Below are 11,152 nucleotides of genomic sequence, written 5' to 3' on the forward strand. Positions count from 1 at the left end.
TGTCGCGTGTTGGGCTGGTTTATTTGGATGGATCTGTTTGAAAAAGAAACATGCATTTCTGTCACCAGCCACCATTTGTGCTCCACTAACGCACATCCTCTGTGCCAGTTGCTGAATCATAACTGGACTGGTGTCACTAAGGTTGATGAGAACTCACCGAAACTCAGCTGGTGAGAGACTGGATGTCCAGATTTACTACACCACTTCCAAAATGGCTGCTGCCCCAGTGAGAAAGGTGTGAAGTGTTACCAGTGAACCAAGACTTGAGAGTTGAAAAGAAGGCCTGGATGTTGGCGGCTGTCCTCAAATGAGTACTAATGTAAGTTCAAAGGTTATAAAGACGATCACTAATCTTTGTTGAAATCATGCATTATATGTGTCTTCATTTAGAAAAAGAATTAAGGAATGGTGCCTGTGGACCTGCTTGTAAGCTGTCCAAATTCAGCAAGCTTCGTTTGTCTCTGATTTGTGCTCTAAACCTCCAGAGGTCAAAGTCTCTGCACAGGGCACACATACCAGTGACAATACATTAACTAGCACAATGAAGGAACACAGTGACTGCTCAGAAGAGATACTAGCAGATCCTGCTGACAACTCACTCACTACCAGACAATGCAGACTGAGACATTACCAGAACTTCAGCTAATACTTATGAATTATAATTTAAATGAAATTAATATTGTACTCTAAAATCAGTCATGTTTGTTTAAATTAATGTTAGGGTCTCCATTAGATTATGTTTTTTATACAGGAATAAAGTCAATATATAAAAAAAAATAAGGCCAGAAAAATGTTGCCATCTTTCAGGCTAAGCATGTAGAAAAACATACAAGAATAGTTTGATAGTTTACACACGATAATGCATTCTTTAGATTGCTCACATCTCTGCATAATGCCAATATCCTATGGATTATGTCATTAGAATCGCAGCATTGATTTTTCTCTACGCCTCTTGACTGGTCCCCGCTGCGCGCCACCGACAGACGTCAGCGTGCGCGCTCTTGGCATGGCGTTGCGAGAGGATCCTCAACACAGAGTTGAGTTTGCGCCTTCGTAGCCTGTAATGTCCGGGGCTGGTCTTATTCACTGCTAGTAGGGATAACTTTTCTGGCATGGGTCTGGATTTCACGGGCCATCCCAAGGAATGCCAACACCGTCCCGTCGCCATCGAACTTGCGAGCAGCGTCTAGGAGGCGTGAGTCGCGGAGTAGAAGCGCGTGTCCTTCAGAAAACAGGTAGGCTATCTGCAAACACACAGGTGCAGTCTCTTTCCTCACTAGCCTTTCCGATTTCCCTGCACTATCGCACTCTACAGTGCCAGACATGTGTGTCACATCGCTCAGTTGCGTTTATGGGTTGAAGATCACCGCCTCTTTGAAGCATGGCATGAGACTACGCAGCATCCGCAGCATCCGGGAGACTTTATTAATTCAGTTAGTAAAACTATCGTATGTCTGCAAGGGAAAGAGAAAGATCATAGCCCATACTATGACCTCCGCTGATCGAAACCATGTAAGTTAGGCGATGATGCGAAGCGTTATGGGCAGCCAGTGTAACGGAAATGGGCGAACACATGCCGACAACGCATAGGTTATGAAAAAATTCTACGATCAGAATTTCTCAAGGACTAAACTGTGTGTGACTGAGTGAGTGTGTGAGAGAGAGGTGAGGTCTTTCTCATTGACTTTTTTTCTGCTACATCATCAACAGTAGGTCGCTACTGTACGGTGGGGCGGTGGGGAGGGGTGCCCACTCAGAAGTAAGAGTTGCCATGGAGACGACTGCAGCCCTTCCGTCTCTCAGTCGGAATGTTGGGGGCTCAGGCTCAGGCTCACATTAAAGTCACAGCCGAACCCAGCAGGCACAAAACAACGCACAACAGCACTCCAATGGAGCTGACAGATGCCAGAGACAGATGATTGACATATTACGAATTGAGGAAAATGCAGATTAGGAAAACACATGAATAATTCCTAAACTGTTTATTGCTCCAATTTTGCTGTTTGGAGCTGTAATTGGAGCTATTCCATGTCAACTCAATCAGGTTTGAGTTCCCCAAATTGGGGATAGGGGTGCAGGGGGTAATTACACATTTGACCTTAATTGTAGACCAGCATTTTAAAAATGAAATTATAATAACATTTCTCTACCTGCTGTAAAACACACTTGCACAGGGATCTGTGCAGCCTCAATGTAATTGAATCTGGTACAACCTGGCCCTCAATAGAGCTCTTCCCAATGATCCTCAGTATCATACAAAGTTCTTTCCAGCATTTCCGCTGTCATTTGGTCTTTTGATGTTGCGAGATCCATATTTCACATAGCGTAGCCCAGCAGACCGGAGTGAATATTAATACCATGGCCAAAAACACCGTGCTCTGTGGCCACGAATGCCCTACTTTTCCAGCAGTATTACCCAGCACATGGCCCTCCTGAAGCACCAGCCTGTTGGTATGCGTTTCTAGGCCTGTGTGTGTGTGCGCGTGCGTGCGTGCGTGTTTGTTTGTGTGTGTGTGTGGGCATGGTGGGCTAGCTTGTGTAGAGATTTGGATGTTTTCTTTCTCACACAGCATAGGAGGTGTCTCTCCTGGATGCTGTGTGTGTGTGTGTGTGTGTGTGTGTGTGTGTGTGTGTGTGTGTGTGTGTCAGTACAGTCCCAAGAGTGTAGCTGCCTGGTGACTCTAGTTGTTGGCTGCAGCAACTCGAGCTAAGTAGAACCGATTGTTTTCGGGGTTTTTTTCGTACCGAAAATACTTGGTGACCTCGAGAAAGAGAGATCTGTGTGAAAAATTGCCGGAATTCTCCTTTAAAGAAGGCAGGACAGCACCCTGCTGCAGCAGACAGGTGGAGAGGGAGGGAAAGGGAGGTAAGGAGAGAGAGGTAGGTGGGTGTTCTGTGTGTGTGTGTGTGTGTGTGTGTGTGTGTGTCTGTGTGTGTATGTGCTGAGCGTATACAAGTCGTGCTGATTGAAAAACATCCATCAGGAGACAGGGCACTGTGAAGAACACACGCACAAGCTTGGAATGCTGGGAGTGTGGTGTGTGCGTGTGTGTGTGCGTGTGTGTGTGCGTGTGTGTGTGCGCGTGTGCGTGTGAGTGTGTGGCTATAGAGCAGAGCAGTAACCTTGGATGGGTAACAAAGACGCCAAGAGTGCTCACTCCCCTATTGGAGATGCCACTGGTGCTGACTATTGACACACACACACACACACACACAGACACTGCAGTCAGAATCACAGAATCAGCATGCTGTTTGTTTGTGTGTGTGTGTGCTCATGTGTGTCCGTGCATGTGCATATGCGTATGCCCTATGTGGACTGATTGTGTGTATTTTTTTCTTTGTGTGTGTTTGTGTGTGTGTAGTTGCCACTGACCCCACACATTTTTGTGAAGGAGAGGGCTGATGCTTGCTGGGGACTCAGTGCAGGGCAGAGTGAGCAGAGCTGAATTCAGATGAATGGAGCTGAGGTGTCCAACTAGAGGATTGTGCTGAGTCAAGCTCATGCGTTAACTCTCAAAGGAACTCACCACAGTACCCACTACAGTACACACACACACACACACATGCACACAAAGAAAAACTTATACACACACACACACACCAACACACTACCCCAGTACACAACTCCAACACACACGACTACTCCAGCACACTTCAACTCCAACACATGACCCCAGTACACTACTCCAACACACACACAGGTACTCCAGCAGACCACACATGACTACTCTTACACTTCAGCACACACCACTCTAACCCACTACAGTGGGTACTACTGCATACAGACTATTAGAAATATTCTAATACATTCACATGATAAAGTTTTCAGTGGTGCTTATATTCTCCTGATGGTGACCTCTATGGTTCAGAGTTCATCTTTGCATGTGTGGGACAGGTGATTGCTGGGGGGTAATTTCACTGCGCTGGAACATTCCATATGTGTTTATGGTCTAGAGAGTAAGAGTCAGCTTTGGAATCCATGAAGCAGGCGTTTTGACTGCTAGTGAAATAAGGGCTGTCACAACATTCTCAGGGCAGTGTTTTCTGCAGGATGTTACTGAACACAAACACATGCACACAAGAATACAGTGCGCTGACTGTTCTCACACACACACACACACACACACACACAACCACACACACACACACACACACACGCAGGGCTGGAGTTATCTTTGTGTGTGCATGTGCGTGTGTGTGTGTGTGTATTTGTCAGTGTGCGTTTGTATGTGTGTGTGTGTGTGTGTTGGAGGGGTTACTGGGAGTCCTGGACACCCCTAAGGTCCTACCTCTTACAGCCACTTAGCACACACACACACATCTTTACACACATGGTTTGGCACACACACAGATTTACACACACACTTTAACACACATTTGCAAACACACCAATGGCGGGCCTTCCCAGCTGTACTCTACCCAGCTACAGAGCACCAGCCTTGCAACTTCACTCTCCCCGACCTGGAGTATTATGAATTGCTTTTTTGGCAACTGTGCAATGGCTTACTATTTTTATGAAATCGCGTGACATTACCTTGCCAGTCGGCATTGCTCAGCGGAGATTATCTTTGCCAGTTTGTAAACAAATCCACTTGGACTGTGTCCAGGGGGGAAGGAGAGAGCCATGAGTAGTATTTAAGACAGTTACCACCAACATCTTTACTCACACATCCTTATATACACACACACACACACACACATCTTTACACACACACACACACACACACATCTTTACACACACACACCTTACACACACATCTTTACACACCCAGCAAATCCCTCAGCTTTACACACATCTTTGCACACACGCCTTAACACACACTCCTTAACACACCTTAAAACACATAGCTTTACACACATCTTTCCCACACCTTAACACACACACCTTAACACACACACCTTAACACACACACCTTAACACACACACCTTTACACACACACCTTTACACACACACCTTTACACACACATCTTTACACACACATCTTTACACACACACCTTAACGCACACACATTAACGAACACCCCCTCTCTCTCTATCTCTCTCTTTCTTTCTCTCTCCCTCACTCCCTCTCTCTATCTCCATCTATTCCCCTTCATCTACCCCTCTCTCTCACATCTCTCTATTCACATCATTCTCTCTCTCTCTCTCTCTCCTCTCTCTATCTTCATCTATTCCCCTAACTCTCTCTTGTCCCTCTATTCACCTCATTTTCCCTCCCACCCTCTCTCCCTCTCTCCTTCCACTCTCTCCCTCTCTCTGCTTCCACTCTCTCCCTCTCTCCTTCCTCCCTCTCTCCTCCCTCCCTCCCTCATGCAGACAGGCAGCTGTTGCAGTGAGGCAGTAGCATGGAGGCAGGCGGCCGTGTCGCCACGGTTGCAGCTGCCGTAGCTCCGGCTCTGGCTCCAGCGACGGCTGCTCCGGTGCACCAGCAGGACTCCGCTGGTCGTCATGACGCAGCTGATGGGTAAGACACAGCTTCATTCCTCTGCTTGTCCCTGATGCTCCGCACTGCTGCCGGGCTCAATGATTCATCATGAGGCGGTGTGTGTGTGTGTGTGTGTGTGTGTGTGTGTGTGTGTGTGTGTGTGCACGTGCGTGTCCGTGTATTTGTGTGTGTGTGTGAGAGAACAAGATAGCGGATCAGTGCGTATATTCATAAATTCATGAGGAGCAGGCTGTGTGGATGTAAGAGAGAAGTATGCCAGGTCAGAGCATAACTGCATGAATTTTTTAGATGGTGTGTGTGTCTGTGTGTGTGTGTGTGTGTGTGTGTGTGTGTGTGCACATGCATGAGCACGCCCATGCATATGTGTCTGAAAGTGTGTGTGTGTGTGTGTTAGGACGGCAGGCAATCAGTCATTTGTGTGTGTGGTATTTTGGTGCTGTTGGTTGTCATAAGTCCTCATGCTCATCGCCTCCCTTTGGGCCCTTTAGCATGTGTCAGCTAACGCTAGCATTTGTGCTGGGCAATCTGACAATCTGTGCGGTGTGAGTGTGTCATTTGCAGTGTATGTTATGTGCATGGCATGGCCATGTGTCTGTGTGTGTATGCCATGTGTTTGTGTGTGTATGCCATGTCTGTGTGTATGCTATTTGCGTTGTATGTAATGTATAGATCATGGCCATTTTGATTGTGTGTGTGTATGCCATGCCTATATGCCATGTCTGGTTCTGTGTGCTTGTGTGTGTTTCTGTGTGTGTGTGTGTGTGTGTGTGTGTGCGTGTGTGTGTTGATACCCTGGAGATCCTGAGCTCCATCCTCCTTTTTGGGTTCTGGGTCCGTGTGATAGATCTCCTGAGACCTCCTGATGCTCCCAACTCTGAGGAGTGCAGCACAGCTTTCACCAGAGGCCTCGTTCAGACCCCTCCACAGTCACTGGCCTGAGCATTCCCCGTCTCTTCTAGAATGTGAATGGCAGTCCAGCAGAGTGTGTGTGTGTGTCTGTCTGAATGCCACTCCTGGACCTCAGCTACTTAAAACAGTCCTGTGCCAACACCCCGCAGGGCATTCCGATTGGCTAGGGCAGGCTTTAGTGCGCAGCCTTTAGAATAGGACAATGGGATTTTAGTCTCCAGAACTGCACACAACCCAGCATGCACTTCACCTCTGTTCAGTTCAGTTGCTTCTTAGAAGTCTGACAACTAACGCTTTTTACATCACTGATTCATGACAAGGCTACAACACTGCAACACACATTTTAAATACAGGGGGTTCCCAGTAGTGCAACAACGTGCAATAACACCAACAACACCTTTGTTACACTACTCGTTGTAGATTAAGAACTTGTTAGCCCGCAAAGTTAACCAACGTAGCTGATAGCCAACAATCAGTGAAGTTACTTTTGTTTTTGTGACCCGTTTTGACGGATGTTGAACAGACATTGGTGTTCAAAACTGAGTTGATAAGTATTTCTCTGCCTCCTCTTAGACCAACTCTGACCTGATGCTGGACTGACTTAGTGGCAAAATGTCAGAAACGCTCTGAGGTGAAAGGGTTATAAAATCGCGCAACTGTGATTTGACATGTTTTCACTCACACCGCTGAAACTCCTCGCTCTGCAGAGATTTGTGTGAATGAGCCTGTGCAGAATGCTAGACCAGAACAGACATGCTGGTGATATAGCAAGGAAAACTGAGCAGATTTAGAGCATATAAAAACCCATCTGTCTGAGCCCCACACACACACAAACACACACACACACTCCTGAGCATGTGTAGCACAGTGACACAGGTGTAATCCCAATCCCAATCCTCCCCCACCTTTTTATGCAGCCCTTGCCACTTAATCTACTAAACCCCTCTTCTTCTACCCCCCCCCCCCCCCCCCCCATAAATGCACAAATAGGCTGACACCAGACATAATTTCACTGCATTTCTTACTTCCAGTAACTATATGCATGTGACAATAAACTTCCTTGTATCCTTGTAATAATGTGACTTAAAGTAGCTTTAGATAGTTGCAGTGGAGCAGTAAAGAAGTCAGGAGGGTGGAGGAAAGAGATGAAGAAAGCTGGAGAGGAAAGCTCTGTTAATGTGCTGAAAGGCTGAGAGACTCCTCTCACTCTCACATGTAGAGAGAGAGGTATGTGAGGAAGGGAACACCCCCCCCCCGCCGCCACATATACACACTCACACACACACCTAGGAGAGGGCTGGGAAAGAGAGCGTGGGGCTGTGTGTGGCTTTGTGCTGGTCTCTGAGGTGGGTCCGACTGGGCACAGCCCTCTGGCCCGGCCCTTCTCTGGTTTCTCCTGTTTGTGGAGGAAAGAGCTCAGCCCCATACAAAGCACTGCAGGGACGCCCTTTCACTGGGACACGGGTCAGGTTTCAGCCCACAATCCAACGGGAGGGGTGGTGCGTGGGTCCGGGGTGTGTGTGAGAACCGCTCACCTGGCGCTGCTGTGACACACACCTGTTTCTTCTATCCCTCAGCAGGCGCCGGTGTGGGCCAGATTCTGGGAGTGCGGGGGTCAGATCATGTGCTCGGTCCCTCTCAGTCCTTCACTCCATCACTCTAGGTGCTTGCACATTGCCCCACCACCAACCAACACCAACAAACTCCAACAGTTGTGTCAGTGTGCACCATCGGTCTGTGTTTGTTGGATGGAGTTGTTTGAGTTTGACATGTCCAAAAGTCATATTTTTTTTTTTTACTGTCTGGGCAGAGTGGAGCTGGAAGGTTAATTTTCTGAACATTCTAAAGACTGCAACTTCAACTGCCAACTTCAGAATGTTGAGGGTTTGGTGGGCATTGTTTGGGCAACTTCAGAATGTTGGGGTTTGTTAGACATTGTTTTGGCTAATGTTGTAGGATACAAGGATACAAGGAAGTTTATTGTCACATGCATATAGTTACTGGAAGTAAGAAATGCAGTGAAATTATGTCTGGTGTCAGCCTATTTGTGCATTAGGAGAAGCGCCTTCTGTCTTCCGACACTCTCCCATCCAGCATTGATACAGTTACCTGAGCTGCTCTGCTCAGTGGCATACTGGTGGAAAATTGTTTGATTTAACAGAAGAAAAAACACTTAGTTAGGATGACAGTGTGTTTGAGATAGCATCAGCTGGCTGAAAGACTAAAGGGTTTGCCTGTGTTGGTGTCTTATCACACTTGTTTTGTTGGATTATAATCGTATCTACACTTGACTCATGATGGGAAATTAATGTATTTGAAAGTAGATACAAGCACACACACACACTAAACATTTACACGCATGAACACATATACACACTCTCTCACACATTCTACCAGTCCTCCTGTGTGTGGCGTGTGTGTGTGTGTGTGTGTGTGTGTGAGATGCGTTCCTAATAGGATCAGGTTTGTGAAGAAGGGAACCGTGTAAGAGCCTGTTTGCCCAAAAGCATGGACTGGCTTTGGTTCCTTAGCTGCACAGGGCTGTCCAGGAGGGTTCTGTTGGGTCTAGGAAGGTTATTTTGGTTCCTCAGTCTTCCTGGGCTTTTCAGGCTTCTGTTGGTTCTTTTAGCTACTATCCAGGAGGGTTCTGTTGGTTCCATGAAATTGCTGTCTGTCAGCTAACAGCCTAGACCATATGTTATTTCACGTGTGTGTGTGTGTGTGTGTGTGTGTGTGTGTGTGTGTGTGTGTGTGCTTCTGCTTTCTCTCTTTTGACTTGTTGTTTGACTTGTAGATAGAGCTTGTGAGCGGTCCAGTGATTTCCCCTGTAGGGTGACTGCTATTGCTAACTGATGTCTGAGAAAGTGTTTTATCTTCGACTTCTTCTCTCCTCATTTCTCCACTTTATCATCTCCTCCATCTCTCTATCTTCCACTTCATCTTACTCTCCCTCTCATCTCTCCCACTCCCTCTCCATCTCCCTCCCTCTATCCTTCTCTTTTACTCCATCTCCATCCCTCCCTCCACCTCTCTCTCTCTCTATCCTCCACTCAGGGATCTGTTGCCCGGTCCCCTCCGCACAGAGGAGGAGGAGGATGGGAGTCTCTACCAAAATGACAGAACCGACATGGAGGATGCTGCTATGGTGCACACACACACACACACACACACACACACACACACACACACACACACACTCATATGCACACACACACTCATACACACACACACACACACACACACACTCATATGCACACACACACTCATACACACACACACACACACTCATATGCACACACACACTCATATGCACACACACACAAACACACACACAGATTCAGTCACAGCAAGTCTTACTATGTGTGGTGCAGTATTGCTGATGTATGTAGAAAGTGTGTGAGCTAATGTGTGTGTGTGTGTGTGTGTCCAGCAGGCCAGCAGTGCTGATGTCCCTGAGCCAGAGTCTCTGCACTCCTGTGTGAGCACAGCTAGCATGAAGGTCAAAAACATCAAAAAGTAAGTGCCCCCCCCCCCCTTCTCCTCTTTTACATCCTCCTCACCTCACCATGCCTGATTCTGCAGTGCTGCTGAGACCCCCCTGCTCCATCTGCCCTGCATCCGTTCACACACTCCTCTCTGCCTTTCTCCTTCTCTCTCTCTTTTAATCTTAATCTTTCAATCTTTTAATCCTTATCTGTCCCCTTGACTGTTGCTCTTTCTCTCTTTTCTTCTCTGTCATGATCTGTCTATCTTTTTCAATCTGTCTGCATGCTCTCTTATTCTGCCCCTCTCTCTCACCCTCCTGCATCTCTCTCTGTCGTTTAGGGACTGTTTGTTATTTATAAACGGGGCCACCGGAGGAAAATAGGGAGGGTCATGTCTTTTTCTTTGTTGAGGGAGGGTCACCTAACTTTTTTGTCTAGGAGGGGTCACCCATCTTTTTTATTAATGAAAACAGCAAAAAATCAAAGTGGCTTGTTTGATTTTGTTCCTCTTCGCTCCATAGCTCTGTCAACATTGAACAATGAAAATAAGGGAGATTTCCCGGTTTCTCACGCAAAATACTGGAAAAATGTCAACATTCCCATTAACGTTGGAAGGGTTGGAGCAACAAAGTAGCCTACTTAATTCAATTTACTAACAGCCTATATCGATTTGGTCAACTTTATCCAGCCCTAAAAAGCTAAATTTAACTTTGGTTTACTTGTAGTTTACCGCGGTAGCCTAACTTTTAAACAGTGTGCATGCTTAACATAAAGCATAATTGTGCTTCATTCATCCACATATCCAGCTCCTAACGTTTTGACAAGCATTTCTACCAATTAACCTTGTTCCTGCCCATCTCTAGCTTTGCTGTCTCCATCCTTTCTGTTTTTGTTGTTTGCAAAAAAATATATAGTAGGCCCTATTTATTGGTAACCAGCAACAAGTGCAATTTGTTATTTGCTGTCATTCCCTCTCCTGCCAACAAAAATGTGTTCCGTTCCATATAGCAGTGCGTAATTCTGCTAGCCTAGAAATCTAGACGCGCCCCTAGCGGCAGCTGCCAGGGCTAGTCTAGCAACTCTCCGTTGGCTTGTGAGCTCCAGAAATCGAAACTTAATCAGGTCATTGAAATCGTGTATAGAGTCGTTTGGTTGGCTTAACATAATGATTGATGGCAGAGTTGCAACGGTTTGGCTTGAATTCCCTGCTACTTGAAAACAAATATCCTATTGCGTCCTATTGCGTGCAGAGGGAATTTGAACTTGACTTAAATAGGCCTAGGTTAACATCACTCTGATTCGCATTCAAG

The 11,152-nt window shown here is 46.6% G+C and overlaps 1 protein-coding gene across 1 annotated transcript in view; it reads left to right on the forward strand.

The window, feature by feature from the left end:
- Positions 1-928: 928 nt before the first annotated feature.
- The window catches only part of arhgap32a (Rho GTPase activating protein 32a), a 45,863-nt gene continuing 35,639 nt past the window's right edge, over positions 929-11,152 (forward strand). The window contains 4 exon segments of the mRNA XM_048267009.1: positions 929-1,235; positions 5,319-5,466; positions 9,412-9,502; positions 9,788-9,873. Coding sequence (XP_048122966.1) covers positions 5,348-5,466; positions 9,412-9,502; positions 9,788-9,873 — 296 coding nt within the window. The 5' untranslated portion in view covers positions 929-1,235; positions 5,319-5,347.

The sequence above is a fragment of the Alosa alosa genome, chromosome 16 (genome assembly GCF_017589495.1).
Source record: "Alosa alosa isolate M-15738 ecotype Scorff River chromosome 16, AALO_Geno_1.1, whole genome shotgun sequence".
Classification (NCBI taxonomy): Eukaryota; Metazoa; Chordata; class Actinopteri; order Clupeiformes; family Clupeidae; genus Alosa; species Alosa alosa.